At 45.8% G+C, this 20,765-nt stretch overlaps 1 protein-coding gene and 1 long non-coding RNA gene across 2 annotated transcripts; one reads left to right on the forward strand and one right to left on the reverse strand.

Annotated features, from left to right (window-relative positions):
- Positions 1-406: 406 nt before the first annotated feature.
- fignl1 (fidgetin-like 1) lies at positions 407-9,749 on the reverse strand. The gene is made up of 2 exons (XM_046353622.1): positions 9,593-9,749; positions 407-2,674 (listed from the first exon to the last, which is right to left on the reverse strand). The coding sequence occupies exon 2, from the start codon at positions 2,655-2,657 to the stop codon at positions 714-716; it is 1,944 nt and encodes a 647-aa protein (XP_046209578.1). The 5' UTR covers positions 2,658-2,674; positions 9,593-9,749; the 3' UTR covers positions 407-713.
- Positions 8,206-20,384, forward strand: LOC124038130. The gene is made up of 3 exons (XR_006839306.1): positions 8,206-8,500; positions 17,731-17,860; positions 20,190-20,384. It is a non-coding gene; the product is annotated as an uncharacterized LOC124038130 (long non-coding RNA).
- The last annotated feature ends 381 nt before the right edge of the window (positions 20,385-20,765 follow it).

A 20,765-nucleotide genomic window follows, 5' to 3' on the forward strand; every position in this document is an offset into this window, starting at 1 on the left:
GAGTCAAAAAGGGATTTCTCCATGTATTTACTTACAGCTGACGTCGGCAAACTCAGCATCATAACAAACAGGAGGGGCTGACACGGGGTAGCTACATCGAATAATGATTTTTTAATCTCCATGTCCATTGACACAAACTCCATACACGTCTGTGTTGCAGCTCGAGAATCAGGATGTTAGATTTACTCAGTGGATGTATTTTTTAAATTAAAATGTAAATAAAATTACAAAAATAAATAAATCAGGCCCTATTCATTTCTGCGTACTTCTAACTCGGATCTCGTACCTGCATAGAAGTGCAGAGAATTGCGTAGTTGGTACGCGAAATGCGTGCGTGTTGGCAGGTCTGCTTTCGCCAAATGGAATTTTTTGAGGTGGAGTAACTTTGCCAGATCACGGTCGAATGTAAACTGTAAATTAGAAAATTTATTAGGAACATATTACTTACACCAACATCTTATTTAGTGAATGAACAGTGTAGAAAAACAAATAGCCTATATTTGGAAATAAACATTGTGCCATGGATTAGTAAATGAAAAATCAAGTTAACATTGAGACAGATTATTAAAATAGTCTCATTTTATGGTAGAGTCTGTTGCAGGAAATCTAAAATGCAATTTTATTTACTCAACATAAACTAAATATATCCCAAACAGCAGTAAATGGCAAATATAGGCTAATATGTGTAATGCGAGTCCATACTGCTTCCCTGATCAACGACCACAACCAAAGGTATTGTTCCACTCCTCATAGAGCTCCAGGTCTTTGGCTGAGACGCTGGGCCTCACGATCCTCAGGGCCTCCTGGAAGTCACAGTGGAGGATGGGCCGCACCTGGTCGGGGGTGATGGTGGCAATGTCACTGAGCTGGATGCTCCGGATGGGGCCCAGCGCTGCCTCCCGGCACAGTCCTGTCATATCGGCCCCGGAAAAGCCCTCCGTCCCGGTGACCACGTTCTCCAGCTCTTCCTCTTCCAGCTGGCTTTTCTCGCAGGCCATGAGGTTAGAGACTATCTGCCGTCTTGCGGCTGCCTCGGGAAGGGGGATGTAGAGGCGTTTGGAAAGGCGGCGCCGAGCCGCCTCGTCTATCTCCTGAGGGCGGTTTGTGGCACCCACCACCAGGATGCGGTCGTCGGCTGAGGTGGCCGCCCCGTCCAACTGAACCAGGAACTCAGTCTTTATCCGCCGGGATGACTCGTGCTCCCCGTCCGTACGCTGGGACAGCAGAGAGTCTATCTCGTCGATGAAGATGACTGCTGGCTGGTGGCAGCGGGCAATGGCGAAGAGTGCTCTCACCATTTTCTCTCCCTCCCCCACCCACTTTGAGGTGAGAGATGAGGCGCTGATGCTGAAGAAGGTGGCGCCTGACTGGCAAGCAATGCACTTCCCAATCAGAGTTTTTCCTGTCCCCGGTGGCCCAAATAGGAGGATGCCTTTGGGTGGACCACGGAGGCCAGTGAAGATGTCAGGCCGGAGCATAGGCCACACAACAATCTCCTTGATGGTGGCTTTGGCAAACTCCAGGCCAGCAATGTCATCCCAGGCTACGGGCGGCCCGTGGTCCATAATTTCACTCATGATCAACTCGATCATCTTTGGCTCAAAGTTTTTCAGACGCTCGTCTACTGGCTGAGTCTCCTGGGCATTGTTGCTACCGACCCCACCCTCCTTGTCCTCTTGCCTTGGCATTGGGGACACAAATTTGGAAAATGTCCCCCGTGGCCTGTTGGCTCCCAGTGACTTCTTCGTGGAATTTCCCATGGCAACCACCATCCCAGGGGGCTGCTGAGCTCTCTGGGGCTGGTTGGAGTGCTTTTTCTGCTGATCAACAATAAACTGCTCCCTTGCACTTTTGAAGTTAGTGCCACCACCACGTGGGTCTTGCCCTCTAGATGCCCCCCCTCTGCCACTCTCTCCACAGGAGTTATAGAATGTCTTCCTTTTGGAGGGGTTAGAGTTGAAGAAGACAGATTGGTTCGCTTCAGGGCCTGGGTTTGGATGTGGTGGAGCTGAGGCGTGCTGGCCAAACAGAGACTGAGCACTTCCTGAGGGGCCAGCAGAGGAATTGTGGTGGCTGGGGAATCCCTCAGGGCCTCTTGGTCTCTCTGCAGTAATACTCTGTAAATTGCTGAAAGTGCTGTTGCCCGCAGCCTTGGGCCATGATGTGGGTCCCAGGGGTTTGAATGGAGGCTCTGCAGCTCTGAGTCCAGTGGAGGAAACAACAGGCAGGGAGCTGCCTCTGCTCTCTTGTCCAACAGTGACGTTAACATCTGCAGGTGCCACCAGGGACTTTCCACCCCCTGTCCCAGCCTGAATCATCTTCTGCACGCACGGCAGCTCCAGGACATTCACAGTCGTCAGGGACGACTCCCATTTGTCGCTGTGGTTCCTCTGACTGCGGGCCAGGTGCAGTGCGCTCTCTGCATAGTTGTTAAGCCCCGTGCGAGGGTCGTCCGAGTCCAGCACTGCAGCATAGCGTTCAGAGTAAGTCCTGAGCAGGCTGGCCGTGCCGGCCTGAGAGAGCTGGGAGCTCGCCCATGCATATTGAATGGCGAGGATGTGCGCCCGATAGGCGTCTGCCGTCTGCTCAGGTGCGCAGGTGCCAGATGAAATGTCAAAGGACCTCCTCTGCCACTCGCCTAGGTGTGCACCACTCATGCCTGGCGTGCTCCAACCTGTTTGAGAAATGAGGGACAGGACTCATTAAAAATGCATGACCCAAGAAGCAGCCAGGCAAACAATAACACACAGAGAGAGAAGACAATCATTTTATAAATTCCATGAGCCTCAGTAAGTTGTGTTGACAAGCCTGGTCTCATAGACTAGACTTAACATAGTAAATCTGGGACACTCAAATGTGTATGATATGTTACGTTTGGTATGGTTACATTAAGACAGAAGGTTACTTAAGGCAAAAACGAAAGAGGGTGGTTGGTCAGGGTGGGTGTATAATGCTAATGTCTTGTAACCCAAAGGTTGCCCGTTCGAATCTCATCGCAGACAACTTTAGCAACTTATTACTTTTCAGCTACTTTAAAACTACTAGCATGTCAGTTAACCCTCCCCCGAGCCTTAACCCTTTAACCAAATGCCTAACCTTAACCCCTAACCTAGCTAACATTATCCACCTAGCTAACGTTAGCATTAGCCAGCAAACCACCTAGCTAATGTTGGCTACAACAAATTGGACTTCGTAACATATTGTACGAATTGCAATTTGTAGTAACATATCATACGAAATCTATGATTGACATCCACAAATAAATACATACTCGCCATAAGACGGAATTCCCCTCGACAAAAATTGGGGAAAACTAACATTATTTCCCATTGACCCACATTGTAAAAGAGCCATCTATGTCATCAAATTTTATTTATACAGAAATCACAAAACAAAAAAAAGCTGCTGCGTTGTTCAATGTACAAATCAAGACCTACGGTTCACAATGCTATGCGTGTGGAAAACATTCCATCACAGGTAAGATATAGGGGTTAAAGCAACAACAAAAACATGGCTGAAACTTGGGGCCAAATTAACCTCCCCCTTTCATGTAAGAAAGTCATGACCATCATGCTTTTAGCGAAAGAGGATCATTTTGTACATGTATTACACTGCAAGTTTGACCAATTCCAGTCCCCTTGCTTAGAGGGTTCAGGCTCCTCACCAGGATCATTTTTATGTAGGACTGAGTAGCTTAGTTCTGGTGACTTTTTAAAAATACATTATATTCCAAAATTAATGAAAATAAAATGATGCTGGCACCATCTAAAATATAATTTGCACCTCCTGAAATGGGAACAATAATTTACTAGTAAACACTTTAAAATATTTTGACATATTCGACCATGCATAAGCTTATGCATGGTCTATATTTTCAGATGTGCTGTGAGAAATAGGCATTATCACCTGTAACCAACTGCTGAAGCATAGTTTGTCCATCTGCATTTACCCCATTGGACACAACATCCTAATTTTTTATTATTAATCATTTAAAAAAAACATACATAAATACGTTATTATTAAATACTTTTCAGCCAAGAAATGTAATAGCTTTTTGTTTCAAATCAAATGTTATTGGTCACATGCAATAACATCTGCTAACCTAGTGTGAGGGGAGTGGAATGCTTATGCTTCTAGTTCCGACAGTGCAGCAATATCTAACATGTAATCTAACAATTCCACAACAACTACCTAATACACACAAATCTAAGTAAAGAAATGGAATAAGAATATATACATATAAATATATGGATGAGCAATGACAGAGCGGCATAGGGAAAATGCAATAGATGGTATAAAACACAGTATATACATATATGAGTGATGCAAGATATGTAAGCATTATTAAAGTGACAAGTGATCCATTTATTAGCGGCCAATGATTTCAAATCTGAATGTAGGCAGCAGTCTCTCTGTGTTAGTGATGGCCTTGAGATTGAAAAATAGCTTCTGTCTCTCGGTCCCAGCTTTGATGCACCTGTACTGTCCTCGCTTTCTGGGTGGTAGTGGGGTGAACAGGCAGTGGTTCAGGTAGTTGTTGTCCTTGATGATCTTTTTGGCCTTCCTGTGATATCAGGTGTCCTGGAGGGCTTGTAGTTTGCCCACCGATGATGCGTTGTGCAGACCGCACCACCCTCTGGAGAGCCATGCGGTTTGGGGCGGTGCAATTGCCATACTATATACGGTGATGTTTGTAAGGGTTATAGGTGACAAGCCATATTTCTTCAGCCTCCTGAGGTTGAAGAGGCACTGTTGTGCCCTCTTCACCACACGGTCTGTGTGGGTGGACCATTTCAGTTTGTCCGTGATGTGTATGCAGAGGAACTTACAGTGGCGCAAAAAAGTATTTAGTCAGCCACCAATTGTGCAAGTTCTCCCACTTAAAAATATGAGAAGCCTGTAATTTTCCTCATAGGTACACTTCAATTATGACAGACAAAATGAGAAGAAAAAAAAATCCAGAAAAATCACATTGTAGGATTTTTTTGAATTTATTTGCAAATTATGGTGGAAAATAAGTCAATAACAAAAGTTTCTCAATACTTTGTTATATACCCTTTGTTGGCAATGACAGATGTCAAACATTTTCTGTAAGTCTTCACAAGGTTTTCATAACATTGTTGCTGGTATTTTGGCGCATTCCTTAATGCAGATCTCCTCCAGAGCATTGATGTTTTGGGGCTGTTGCTGGGCAACACGGACTTTCAACTCCCTCCAAAGATTTTCTATGGGGTTGAGATCTGGAGACTGGCTAGGCCACTCCTGGACCTTGAAATGCTTCTTACAAAGCCACTCCATTGCCCGGGCGGTGTGTTTGGGATCATTGTCGTGCTGAAAGACCCAGCCACGTTTCATATTCAATGCCCTTGCTGATGGAAGGAGGTTTTCACTCAAAATCTCACAATACATGGCCCCATTCATTCTTTCCTTTACACGGATCAGTCATCCTGGTCCTTTTGCAGAAAAACAGCCCCAAAGCATGATGTTTCCACCCCCATGCTTCACAGTAGGTATGGTGTTCTTTGGATGAAACTCAGCATTCTTTGTCCTCCAAACACGATGAGTTGAGTTTTTACCAAAAGGTTATATTTTGGTTTCATCTGACCATAGGACATTCTCCCAATCTTCTTCTGGATCATCCAAATGCTCTCTAGCAAACATCAGACAGGTCTGGACATGTACTGGCTTAAGCAGGGGGACACGTCTGGCACTGCAGGATTTGAGTCCCTGGCGGCGTAGTGTGTTACTGATGGTAGTCTTTGTTACTTTGGTCCCAGCTCTCTGCAGGTCATTCACTAGGTCCCCCCGTGTGGTTCTGGGATTTTTGCTCCCCGTTCTTGTGATCATTTTCACCCCACAGGGTGAGATCTTGCATGGAGCCCCGGAACGAGGGAGATTATCAGTGGTCTTGTATGTCTTCCATTTCCTAATAATTGCTCCCACAGTTGATTTCTTCAAACCAAGCTGGTTACCTATTGCAGATTCAGTCTTCCCAGCCTGGTGCAGGTCTACAATTTTGTTTCTGGTGTCCTTTGACAGCTCATTGGTCTTGGCCATAGTGGAGTTTGGAGTGTGACTGTTTGAGGTTGTGGACAGGTGTCTTTTATACTGATAAGTTCAAACAGGTGCTATTAATACAGGAAGAAGTTACAGGTCTGTGAGAGCCAGAAATCTTGCTTGTTTGTAGGTGACCAAATACTTATTTTCCACCATAATTTGCAAATAAATTCATTTAAAAAATCCTACCATGTGATTTTATGTAAACTGTAAAACGTTCTATTACAATGTACAGTGCTTTCAGAAAGTATTCACACCCATTGAATTTTTCCACATTTTGTTGCGTTGAAGCCTGAATTTAAAATGGATTAAATTGAGATTTGTATTAGTCACTGGCCTACACAAAATACCACATAATGTCAAAGTGGAATTATGTTTTTAAAATGTTTTACTAATTAAATGAAAAGCTGAAATGTCTTGATTCAAAAGTGCCTTCCACGCCATTTTAAATTAAGCATGCCCCATTCAAAAAAATGTAGAACCAGGAACATGTATAACCCTTGGTTCGCTCCAGACCTGACTGCCCTTGACAAGCACAAAAACATCCTGTGGCGTACTGCATTAGTATTGAATAGCCCCTGTGATATGCAACTTTTTAAGGGAAATTAGGAACCAATATACACAGGCAGTTTGAAAAAGCTAGCCTTAGCTTTCCTAACAGAAATTTGCATCCTCTAGCACAAACTCAAAAAAGTTCTGGGACACTATAGTCCATGGAGAATAAGAGCACCTCCTCCCAGCTGCCCACTGCACTGAGGCTAAGAAACATTGTCACCACCGATAAATAGACTATAATTGAGAATTTCAATAAGCATTTTTCTACAGCTGGCCATGCTTTCCACCTGGCTACCCCTACCAAATCCAGATAGCTGATGTTCTGAAAGAGCGGCAAAATCTGGACCCCTAGAAATCAGCCGGGCTAGACAATCTGGACCCTCTCTTTCTAAAATGATCTGCCAAAATTGTTGCAACCCCTATTACTAGCCTGCTCAACCTCTCTTTCGTATCGTCTGAGATTCCCAAAGATTGGAATGCTGCCGCGATCATCCCCCTCTTCAAAGGGGAGACGCTCTAGACCCAAACTGCTACAGACCTATATCTAACCTACCCTTCGAAAGCAAAGTTAACAAACAGATAATAATAATAATAAATGCCATTTAGCAGACGCTTTTATCCAAAGCGACTTACAGTCATGTGTGCATACATTCTACGTATGGGTGATCCCGGAGATCGAACCCACTACCCTGGCGTTACAAGCGCCATGCTCTACCAACTGAGCTACAGAAGGACCACGATTACCGACCATTTCGAATCCCAACGTACCTTCTCCGCTATGCAATCTGGTTTCAGAGCTGGTCATGGGTGCACCTCAGCCAAGCTCAAGGTCCTAAACGATATCATAACCGCCATCGAGAAGACATTACTGTGCAGCCGTATTCATCGACCTGGCCAAGGCTTTCGACTGTCAATCACCGCATTCTTATCGGCAGACTCAATAGCTTTGGTTTCTCAAATGACTGCCTCGCCTGGTTCACCAACTACTTCTCAGACAGAGTTCAGTGTGTCAAATCGGAGGGCCTGTTGTCCGGGCCTCTGGCAGTCTATGGGGTTGCCACGGTGTTCAATTATCGTGCTGACTTTTCTCTGTATACATCAATGATGTCTAAATGTCTAAAACTAAATGCATGCTCTTCAACCGATCGCTGGCCGCACGTCCAGCATCACTACTCTGGAGGGTTCTGACTTAAAACATGTGGACAACTATAAATACCTAGGTGTCTGGCTAGACTGTAAACTCTCCTTCCAGACTCACATTAAGCATCTCCAATCCAAAATGAAAATCGGCTTCCTATTTCGCAACAAGCATCCTTCACTCATGCTGCCAAATATACCCTCGTAAAGCAGTACAAGCTCTAGCAAATTAAATTCAAATTAGAGACATGTTTGCTTCTATGGCTAAAAGGTAGTGTCATTAAGCATAGAACACCAGACTAGCCTGGCATGCAACTAGCATTTGTAAACAGGCATATAATACCAGATCCGGAAGTTAAAACGCCTTTGCTAGCTAGAGTCAAAGAGTGCCTCAGCCCCTCTTGAATGGTAAACCTCTTTGGGCTCCCCAAGCCCCCAGTGGATATACACTACACAAAACAGACTTCCTCTCTGGGCGGAATGCAACAGAGTCCGCTGCTACCATAAACCATTCTTGAATGCCAATATTGAACGAGTATAGAAATAAACGTGGTAGCAATGTAAAACTGGGATCCTCCTCTTTAAAAAAAACAACAAAGGCCAAAAGTTATTTCAAACGTGTTCTCCTGCTGTTTGCATTAAGAATAGTTGTGAAATGACTGCTTGAACACGTGTATTTCCTTTGGCTCTAGCATTAAATGCGTCTCAAGAGGAATATTTATCTCGCATAGCACACACAAAAGCCGACTAGGTAAATATGTAAACTATTTTACTATGGGTTGTCTTATTTTGTCTTAGTAACATTACATTCCAGTAGCACTGGAAGGTTACATCCTGAGTGACAAAGTATAGGCTTTGAATTACTTTGCCAGCAGCTACAGTAGCCTACACGCCGCTGTCTGAGTTGAGCGCATTATTAGACTATTTAATTCCCTTCATCGGAACATCAGTGTCATCAACAATCATGCCGTGAAAATAAAAGATTTGATTATATATTTCATTGAACAGACATGCTTCTGTCTGTATTAGGCAATGCAGTTTCCAAAACAGCACAGAACAAGAAAATTGTGTTTGAAAAAGTTAACGTTAAAGACGTGCGGGGCGCAGACGTTGTGTCTATTATCTGACTGTAAATATACCAAACATAACATATCATACAAATCTGAGTGTCCTGGATCTACCCCCGAGTCCAGTTGGTGTTGAAGAGATCGTCACATAACTTCACTTATTCAATGTGTCATGTCAATTAGCTAACTTCACATTTTAGCCACATGGCATATTTCCGAACTCCAGTTGGGATTATGAATATAACGTCCGAAAGTGGAAGATAATGTTTTTGGAAAATATTTACCCACTAGCCTCGGCGTCACGGGTCATCTAAATTACTGTTGTCATTTGTGTTCACGGTTGTCTTTATTATTTTTTTACTCGCTCCGAGCATATTTTCGTAACACCTGGATATCGAGGTGCAGCGCGACTGAAACAATATGAACTGTAAATTTAGCGGGTACATTTTGCAGGCGACCAGGCTAGGCAAATGGACAGCTTTATCAAAAAAAATAACTGCTTATTCTGTTCACATAGTGGCTAGCAGTATTTTAATCTTCTCGATGGAGCAGTGTGGATAAAGATAACATTTGGAATACAGTGGCATTTCCCATCCCTGCATTGACGTACGCGTCGGATCCACGGTGTCTTAATGTAATGTAACCATGATTGCGTTCCGACCCAGTGCACGTCGTAAACAAGCGCGGTAGTGTCGGTATCTTCTAGCTAGCTAGCTAGTTGGCTTAGCTAGCTAATTTACCAATTTAACGGGCGTGTTAGACAGATCTCGACTTACCACAGATACGTAACAAACAGTTGTAGCTGGAAAAATAGTGAATAACTTTTTTGCACCATGGAAAAGTGGTTATATCCCATTCACAGGCCCAGCTGGTACAAAAAATGCTTTCCGTCCATAAGGAAGAGAAGAAGCGAGAGGTTTTACTCCGCCCACGAAGTGACGAAATGTTGTATGGAGGTAAATGAGTGTCGAATTTGGTCAACAATAAAAGATATTGCTACGTGAGGTTTATTTGTTCGAATATAAGTTTCGTAATGGTTAGGTTGTTACGAATGCACTGATATAAGTGGACGCACGAGGCATTTTGGCAACTTTGGAGAGAAAAACGACTTTATAGCCTGTTGTCATAGCAACAGATAGAGGACTCATTTACATACATTTACATTTAAGTCATTTAGCAGACGCTCTTATCCAGAGCGACTTACAAATTGGTGCATTCACCTTATGACATCCAGTGGAACAGCCACTTTACAATAGTGCATCTAAATCTTTTAAGGGGGGTGAGAAGGATTACTTTATCCTATCCTAGGTATTCCTTAAAGAGGTGGGGTTTCAGGTGTCTCCGGAAGGTGGTGATTGACTCCGCTGTCCTGGCGTCATGAAGGAGTTTGTTCCACCATTGGGGAGCCAGAGCAGCGAACAGTTTTGACTGGGCTGAGCGGGAACTGTACTTCCTCAGTGGTAGGGAGGCGAGCAGGCCAGAGGTGGATGAACGCAGTGCCCTTATTTGGGTGTAGGGCCTGATCAGAGCCTGGAGGTACTGAGGTGCCGTTCCCCTCACAGCTCCGTAGGCAAGCACCATGGTCTTGTAGCGGATGCGAGCTTCAACTGGAAGCCAGTGGAGAGAGCGGAGGAGCGGGGTGACGTGAGAGAACTTGGGAAGGTTGAACACTAGACAGGCTGCGGCGTTCTGGATGAGTTGTAGGGGTTTAATGGCACAGGCAGGGAGCCCAGCCAACAGCGAGTTGCAGTAATCCAGACGGGAGATGACAAGTGCCTGGATTAGGACCTGCGCCGCTTCCTGTATGAGGCAGGGTCGTACTCTGCGGATGTTGTAGAGCATGAACCTACAGGAACGGGCCACCGCCTTGATGTTAGTTGAGAACGACAGGGTGTTGTCCAGGATCACGCCAAGGTTCTTAGCGCTCTGGGAGGAGGACACAATGGAGTTGTCAACCGTGATGGCGAGATCATGGAACGGGCAGTCCTTCCCCGGGAGGAAGAGCAGCTCCGTCTTGCCGAAGTTCAGCTTGAGGTGGTGATCCGTCATCCACACTGATATGTCTGCCAGACATGCAGAGATGCGATTCGCCACCTGGTCATCAGAAGGGGGAAAGGAGAAGATTAATTGTGTGTCGTCTGCATAGCAATGATAGGAGAGACCATGTGAGGTTATGACAGAGCCAAGTGACTTGGTGTATAGCGAGAATAGGAGAGGGCCTAGAACAGAGCCCTGGGGGACACCAGTGGTGAGAGCGCGTGGTGAGGAGACAGATTCTCGCCACGCCACCTGGTAGGAGCGACCTGTCAGGTAGGACGCAATCCAAGCGTGGGCCGCGCCGGAGATGCCCAACTCGGAGAGGGTGGAGAGGAGGATCTGATGGTTCACAGTATCGAAGGCAGCCGATAGGTCTAGAAGGATGAGAGCAGAGGAGAGAGAGTTAGCTTTAGCGGTGCGGAGCGCCTCCGTGATACAGAGAAGAGCAGTCTCAGTTGAATGACTAGTCTTGAAACCTGACTGATTTGGATCAAGAAGGTCATTCTGAGAGAGATAGCGGGAGAGCTGACCAAGGACGGCACGTTCAAGAGTTTTGGAGAGAAAAGAAAGAAGGGATACTGGTCTGTAGTTGTTGACATCGGAGGGATCGAGTGTAGGTTTTAGACTCGTCAAAGATATTTCAATGTGGAGTGCCAGAGGGCGTAAATTCAATTAATTATCAGATTGTCCGTTCGTAAATTCAGAGCGTTTTTGCTCTGAGCGTTCAGAGTGCACACTGGACGCTCTGGCTGAGGAGAAGCGTTGATCCGAGTGTTCTGACATCACAACTGCAGTCAAGCACCCAACCTAACTGGCTAAAGTTAGCTAGCTTGTTAGCTACATCCAGACATAAATGAGAGAACACCTCACTCTGACCATTTTACTTGCCCTAGCATAGCTGGTTAGGCTGTTTTCACGTCATCCAGAGTGTTGGTGACTTTAACTGTGCTGCTGGCAACCATTTAATGATGCCTCTTTGTCGATGTTTACTGACACCAGCCACCACTCGCTCCACTCGCTCCGGTTTGGAGCGAGTGGTCGCGAGTGGTCGCATCGGCGCTTCGCTCCCGCAGGTAGTATAACTTTTTACATTTCATTATATTTCATTATAGCACAACGGTTTGATTTGTCTAATCTTAGCAATTTCTTCTCAGCTAGCTACATAGCCGTCTTTGTATCAAAGATAATTGCGTAATTATCGTATTTCGCCGTCCTAACGTAGTCTTCACTAGCCAGCTAGCTAACGTCCACTGATTAGCTGCACTGGGAAAACTATTACACTCAACTGAACAACTTGATCATTGTAGTGTTAGCTAGCTACATAGCTGTCTTTGCTGTCTTCGTATCTTCGTTCCAAGATAATTGTGTTGTTTAGGTTTAGAGTGTGTAGTCTTAGAGTGATTATCTTAATTTACCGAGGTTAGCTAGCCAGCTATTTGTCGTCCTTAACGTAGGAGACTCTGCTAGCTAGCCAACGCTAGCCAACGTCTTCTGAATAGAACTCAACAACCCGGTCGCATTCACAGGTAGTATCACATTTTCATTTCATTTCATTACAGTACAACGGTTTGATTTGTTTGATCGTAGCTTAGCTAGCTACATAGCCGTCTTTGTATCAAAGATAATTGTGTAGTCTAGAGCGATTTTCTAGGTTAGCTAGCCAGCTATTGTCGTTCTTTTAACGCAACGTAACGTAAACAACACTACTAGCTAGCCAGCTAGCCCCCGAATAGCAGCACTGTAGAAACTATTACACTCAACGGAACGACTTCATTAGTGTAGTGTCAACAACGCACCCACTGCCAGCTAGCCTACTTCAGCAGTACTGTATCATTTTAATCATTTTAGTCAATAAGATTCTTGCTACGTAGCTTAACTTTCTGAACATTCGAGACGTGTAGTCCACTTGTCATTCCAATCTCCTTTGCATTAGCGTAGCCTCTTCTGTAGCCTGTTAACTATGTGTCTGTTTATCCCTGTTCTCTCCTCTCTGCACAGACCATACAAACGCTCCACACCGCGTGGCCGCGGCCACCCTAATCTGGTGGTCCCAGCGCGCACGACCCACGTGGAGTTCCAGGTCTCCGGTAGCCTCTGGAATTGCCGATCTGCGGTCAACAAGACAGAGTTCATCTCAGCCTATGCCTCCCTCCAGTCCCTCGACTTCTTGGCACTAACGGAAACATGGATCACCACAGACAACACTGCTACTCCTACTGCTCTCTCTTCATCCGCCCACGTGTTCTCGCACACCCCGAGAGCTTCTGGTCAGCGGGGTGGTGGCACCGGGATCCTCATCTCTCCCAAGTGGTCATTCTCTCTTTCTCCCCTTACCCATCTGTCTATCGCCTCCTTTGAATTCCATGCTGTCACAGTTACCAGCCCTTTCAAGCTTAACATCCTTATCATTTATCGCCCTCCAGGTTCCTCGGAGAGTTCATCAATGAGCTTGATGCCTTGATAAGCTCCTTTCCTGAGGACGGCTCACCTCTCACAGTTCTGGGCAACTTTAACCTCCCCACGTCTACCTTTGACTCATTCCTCTCTGCCTCCTTCTTTCCACTCCTCTCCTCTTTTGACCTCACCCTCTCACCTTCCCCCCCTACTCACAAGGCAGGCAATACGCTCGACCTCATCTTTACTAGATGCTGTTCTTCCACTAACCTCATTGCAACTCCCCTCCAAGTCTCCGACCACTACCTTGTATCCTTTTCCCTCTCGCTCTCATCCAACACCTCCCACACTGCCCCTACTCGGATGGTATCGCGCCCTCCCAACCTTCGCTCTCTCTCCCCCGCTACTCTCTCCTCTTCCATCCTATCATCTATTCCCTCCGCTCAAACCTTCTCCAACCTATCTCCTGATTCTGCCTCCTCAACCCTCCTCTCTGCATCCTTTGACTCTCTATGTCCCCTATCCTCCAGGCCGGCTCGGTCCTCCCCTCCCGCTCCGTGGCTCGATGACTCATTGCGAGCTCACAGAACAGGGCTCCGGGCAGCCGAGCGGAAATGGAGGAAAACTCGCCTCCCTGCGGACCTGGCATCCTTTCACTCCCTCCTCTCTACATTCTCCTTCTCTGTCTCTGCTGCTAAAGCCACTTTCTACCACGCTAAATTCCAAGCATCTGCCTCTAACCCTAGGAAGCTCTTTGCCACCTTCTCCTCCCTCCTGAATCCTCCTCCCCCCCTCCTCCCTCTCTGCAGACGACTTCGTCAACCATTTTGAAAAGAAGGTCGACGACATCCGATCCTCGTTTGCTAAGTCAAACGACACCGCTGGTTCTGCTCACACTGCCCTACCCTGTGCTCTGACCTCTTTCTCCCCTCTCACTCCAGATGAAATCTCGCGTCTTGTGACGGCCGGCCGCCCAACAACCTGCCCGCTTGACCCTATCCCCTCCCCTCTTCTCCAGACCATTTCCGGAGACCTTCTCCCTTACCTCACCTCGCTCATCAACTCATCACTGACCGCTGGCTACGTCCCTTCCGTCTTCAAGAGAGCGAGAGTTGCACCCCTTCTGAAAAAACCTACACTCGATCCCTCCGATGTCAACAATTACAGACCAGTATCCCTTCTTTCTTTTCTCTCCAAAACTCTTGAACGTGCCGTCCTTGGCCAGCTCTCCCGCTATCTCTCTCTGAATGACCTTCGTGATCCAAATCAGTCAGGTTTCAAGACTAGTCATTCAACTGAGACTGCTCTCCTCTGTATCACGGAGGCGCTCCGCACTGCTAAAGCTAACTCTCTCTCCTCTGCTCTCATCCTTCTAGATCTATCGGCTGCCTTCGATACTGTGAACCATCAGATCCTCCTCTCCACCCTCTCTGAGTTGGGCATCTCCGGCGCGGCCCACGCTTGGATTGCGTCCTACCTGACAGGTCGCTCCTACCAGGTGGCGTGGCGAGAATCTGTCTCCTCACCACGCGCTCTCACCACTGGTGTCCCCCAGGGCTCTGTTCTAGGCCCTCTCCTATTCTCGCTATACACCAAGTCACTTGGCTCTGTCATAACCTCACATGGTCTCTCCTATCATTGCTATGCAGACGACACACAACTAATCTTCTCCTTTCCCCCTTCTGATGACTAGGTGGCGAATCGCATCTCTGCATGTCTGGCAGACATATCAGTGTGGATGACGGATCACCACCTCAAGCTGAACCTCGGCAAGACGGAGCTGCTCTTCCTCCCGGGGAAGGACTGCCCGTTCCATGATCTCGCCATCACGGTTGACAACTCCATTGTGTCCTCCTCCCAGAGCGCTAAGAACCTTGGTGTGATCCTGGACAACACCCTGTCGATCTCAACCAACATCAAGGCGGTGGCCCTTTCCTGTAGGTTCATGCTCTACAACATCCGCAGAGTACGACCCTGCCTCACACAGGAAGCGCGCAGGTCCTAATCCAGGCACTTGTCATCTCCCGTCTGGATTACTGCAACTCGCTGTTGGCTGGGCTCCCTGCCTGTGCCATTAAACCCCTTCAACTCATCCAGAATGCCGCAGCCCGTCTGGTGTTCAACCTTCCCAAGTTCTCTCACGTCACCCCGCTCCTCCGTTCTCTCCACTAGCTTCCAGTTGAAGCTCGCATCCGCTACAAGACCATGGTGCTTGCCTACGGAGCTGTGAGGGGAACGGCACCTCAGTACCTTCAGGTTCTGATCAGGCCCTACACCCAAACAAGGGCAATGCGTTCATCCACCTCTGGCCTGCTCGCCTCCCTACCACTGAGGAAGTACAGCTCCCGCTCAGCCCAGTCAAAACTGTTCGCTGCTGTGGCCCCCCAATGGTGGAACAAACTCCCTCACGACGCCAGGACAGCGGAGTCAATCACCACCTTCCGGAGACACCTGAAACCCCACCTCTTTAAGGAATACCTAGGATAGGATAAGTATTCCCCCCCTTTAAGATTTAGATGCACTATTGTAAAGTGACTGTTCCACTGGATGTCATAAGGTGAATGCACCAATTTGTAAGTCGCTCTGGATAAGAGCGTCTGCTAAATGACTTAAATGTAATGTAAATGTAAATGTTCAACTCATCAGTTATTCTGCGCTCTGGCACACTCAGAAATCGGAGTAGATAGCCAGAGGGAATTTACGAATGCACCCTAAAGCAATAAGGCCAGAGGAGGTGTGGTACATGGCCAATATACAATGGCGAAGGGCTGTTCTTATTCACAAAGCAATGCGAGGTGCCTGGACACAGCCCCTAGCCGTGATATATTGGCCATATATCACAATCCCTTATTGCTATTATAAACTGGTTACCAATGTAATTAGAGCAGTGAAAGGAAATGTTTTGTCATACCCATGGTACACGGCTGTCTGACAATCAGCATTCAGGGCTCGACCCACCCAGTTTATAAAACACATTTTAGCATGGACATTGCCATTGAGGGCTTCCACTATTTTAAAGTAGTCAACTGGGTGGGGATTCCTATGAGTTGGGAGCAATCAGCCAATTCAAGAATAATACAATTGACTATTTTTAAATCGAGATAGCCTCAATGCTGTCACAGATGCTATAATGGCACAGATACAAAGATGAGTCCTCTATCTGATGTTCTGAAAGGGTTGCAAAATCAGGACCCCTACAAATCAGCTGGGCTAGACAATCTGGACCCTCTCTTTCTAAAATTATCCGCCACAATTGTTGCAACCCCTATTACTAGCCAGTTCAACCTCTCTTTTGTATTGTCTGAGATCCACAAAGATTGGAAAGCTGCCGCGGTCATCTTCCTCTTCAAAGGGGGAGACACTCTAGACCCAAACTGTTACAGACCTATATCTATCCCAACCTGTCTTTCAATGGTCTTCAAAAGCCAAGTTAACAAACAGATCATGCAATCTGGTTTCCGAGCTGGTCATGGGCGCACTTCAGCCACGCTCAAGGTCTTAAACGATATCATATATGCCATCGTTAAAAGACAATACTGTACTGTGCAGCCGTATTCATTGATCTGGCCAAGGCTTTCAACTCTGTCAATCACCACATTCTTATCGGCAGACTCAACAGCCTTGGTTTCTCAAATGACTGCCTCGCCTGGTTCACCAACTACTTCTCAGACAGAGTTCAGTGTGTCAAATTGGAGGGCCTGTTGTCCGGACCTCTGGCAGTCTCTATGGGGGTGCCACAGGGTTCAATTCTCGGGCCGACTCTTTTCTCTGTAAACATCAATGATGTCGCTGTTGCTGCTGATTATTCTCTGATCCACCTCTACGCAGACGACACCATTATGTATACTTCTGGCCCTTCTTTGGACACTGTGTTAAACCTGTTGCGACTAGGGGCAGTATTTTCATTTTTGAAAAAAAAACGTTCCCGTTTTAAACGGGATATTTCGTCAGGACAAGATGCTAGAATATGCATATAATTGACAGCTTTGGATAGAAAACACTCTAACGTTTCCAAAACTGTAAAGATATTGTCCGTGAGTATAACAGAACTGATGTTGCAGGCGAAAGCCTGAGAAAAATCCAATACGGAAGTGCCCCATATTTTGAAAGCGCTGCGTTCCAATGAGTCCGTATTGAGCTGTGAATGTGCCATCAACCAGCTTAGACTTTCTACGTATTCCCCAGGGTGTCTACAGCATTGTGACGTAGTTTTACACATTTATGTTGAAGAATAGCCGTAGGCGGCTACATTGCGTAAGTGGTCACCTGATGACTCCCAGGGTGACTCTCGCGTAAAATACAGAGGTAGCCATTACTCCAATCGGTCCTACTGAAAAACTAATTGCCCCGACGGATATATTATCGAATAGATATTAGAAAAACACCTTAAGGATTGATTATAAACAAGGTTTGCCATGTTTCTGTCGATATTATGGAGCTAATTTGGAATATTTTTCGCTGTTTTTGTGACTGCAATTTCCAGGTGATTTCCCAGCCAAACATGACGAACAAACGGATCTATTTTGCCTACAAAAATCATATTTCGGGAACAAATGAACTTTGGCTATCTACCTGGGAGTCTCGTGCGTGAAAACATCCAAAGCTCATCAAAGGTAAACTATTTAATTTGATTGCTTTTCTGATTTTCGTGACCAAGTTACCTGCTGCTAGCTGGACAAAATGCTATGCTAGGCTATCGATAAACTTACACAAATGCTTGTCTAGCTTTGGCTGTAAAGCATATTTTGAAAATCTGAGATGACAGGGTGATTAACAAAAGGCTAAGCCGTGTCTCAACATATTTCTTTTGTGATTTTCATGAATAGAAATATTTTCTATGGATATTTATGTCCGTTGCGTTATGCTAATTCGTTTCAGGCGATGATTACGCTCCCGCATGCGGGATGGGGAGTCAGTAGAGGTTCTTAACAAACCTCCAGACGAGCTTCAATGCCATACAACTCTCCTTCCATGGCCTCCAACTGCTCTTAAATGCAAGGAAAACTAAATACATGCTCTTCAACCTATCGCTGCCCACACCTGCACGCCCGCCCAGCATCACTACTCTGGATGGTTCTGACTTAGAATATGTGGACAACTACAAATACCTAGGTGTCTGGTTAGACTGCAAACTCTCCTTCCAGACTCACATTAAGCATCTCCAATCCAAAATTAAATATTGAATTGGCTTCCTATTTCGCAACAAAGCGTCCTTCACTCATGCTGCCAAACATACCCTCATAAAACTGACTATCCTACCGATCCTTGACTTCGGCGATATCATTTATGAAAAAAACTCCAGCACTCTAATCAGGAAATTGGATGCAGTCTATCACAGTGCCATCTGTTTTGTCACCAAAGCCCACCACTGTGACCTGTATGCTCTCGTTGGCTGGCCCTTGCTTCATTTAATGTCGCCTAACCCACTGGCTCCAGGTCATCTATACGTCTTTGCTTGGTAAAGCCCCGCCTTATCTCAGCTCAGTGGTCACCATAGCAGCACCCACCCGTAGCACGCGCTCCAGCAGGTATATCTCACTGGTCACCCCCAAAGCCTATTCCTCATTTGGCTGCCTTCCTTCCAATTCTCTGCTGCCAATGACTGGAACTAATTGCAAAAATCACTGAAGCTGGAGACTCATGTCTACCTCACTAACTTTAAGCATCAGCTGTCAGAGCAGCTCACAGATCACTGCAACTGTACATAGCCCATCTGTAAATAGCCCATCCAACTACTTCATCCCCATATTGTTTTTTTGTTGTTGTTGCTCCATTGCACCCCAGTATCTCTACTTGCACATTCATCTTCTGCACATCTATCACTCCAGGGTTTAATTGCTCAATTTTAATGATTTCACCACTATGACCTATTTATTGGCTTGCCTCCCTAAACTTACCTAATTCGCACACACTATATAGAATTTTCTATTGTGTTATTGACTATACATTGGGGAGAACAAGTATTTGATGCACTTCCGATTTTGCAGGTTTTCCTACTTACAAAGCATGTAGAGGTATGTCATTTTTATCAAAGGTACACTTCAACTGTGAGAGACGGAATCTAAAACAAAAACCCAGGATATCACATTGTATGATTTTTAAGTAATTAATTTGCATTTTATTGCATGACATAAGCATTCTCATTTTGTCTGTCATAGTTGAAGTGTACCTATGATGAAAATTACAGGCCTCTCTCATCTTTTTACGTGGGAGAACTTGCACAATTGGTGGCTGACTAAATACTTTTTTGCACCACTGTAGATTTACATTTACATTTAAGTCATTTAGCAGACGCTCTTATCAAGTTTTAATGGGGTAGGGTGTTGGGGAGGTTTTTTTTTGGGGGGGTGTGTGGTAGAAGTTAGTAGGGATTTATTTGGTTTCTATTTTATTTTCATGGTAGTACAGAATTGGGAAGATCATGAGTGATCGTACATTCCAGCACAGTAGTTGGGGAAATACACTTAAACGATTGTTTGCAGACCTCCATGATATCAGAGAAGAAGAAGATAGCTAGCTAGCTAGTGACCGTAGAAGGAAGTCGAGGAGTAAAGTCGGGCGAGGTGCATCTGTGACAGCCGGAAGTCGGACACTAATGTGGTTTTCTAACAGCAAGGCTCAGATCAACATGGCAGGGTTGGTTGATTTAGTGTGTTTTTTATGTTTTTATTGCAGAATTATAGATACTTTTTAGTCAATGTTTTGTTGATATACAATTTCTGTTGATTTCAGCTTTATTGAATGGAAAATTGCCCTCCCTGGAATCCTGTGTTTCAGACATAAGGAAGTGGATGGCAGCAAATGTTCTACTTTTAAACTCGGACAAAACAGAGATGCTAGTTCTAGGTCCCAAGAAACAAAGAGATATTAAAAGAGATATTGTGAATTTAAGTATGCTCTCTCTAATTCTTTATCTTTTTCTCTCTCTCTTTTTCTCTGAAGACCTGAGCCCTAGGACCATGCCTCAGGACTACTTGGCCTGATGACTTCTTGCTGTCTCCAGTTCACCTGGTCGTGCTGCTGCTCCAGGTTCAACTATTCTGCCTGTGGCTATGAAACCCTGACCTTTTCACCGGACATGCCACCTTGTCCCAGACCTGCTGTTTTCAACTCTCTAGAGGCAGCAGGAGCTGTAAAGATACTGTCATGCAGGTGATAGAGGACCCAAAAGCGACTTAACAGAAACAGAGTTTATTCAAGTCCAAACAGGGAATAACAGAAATCCTCTAGTCTGTAGAGGGGAATGACAAGAGAAGCGGCCACAGACTGCAGGTCGCTTCGGGTAGGCGCAGGCCGTAGTAGACAGAGACACCTGCTCACACGCAGCATCTGATGAAGGCAAAAAACACGACAGGACAGGGCGAAACACAATCACAGCATGGTGAATACAAAACAAGGAACCGACGGGACAGGAACGGATCACAAAGGAATAAATAGGGACTCTAATCAGGGGAAAGGATCGGGAACAGGTGTGGGAAGACTAAATGATGATTAGGGGAATAGGAACAGCTGGGAGCA

This window comes from Oncorhynchus gorbuscha, linkage group LG06, assembly GCF_021184085.1.
Source record: "Oncorhynchus gorbuscha isolate QuinsamMale2020 ecotype Even-year linkage group LG06, OgorEven_v1.0, whole genome shotgun sequence".
NCBI classification, from domain to species: Eukaryota; Metazoa; Chordata; class Actinopteri; order Salmoniformes; family Salmonidae; genus Oncorhynchus; species Oncorhynchus gorbuscha.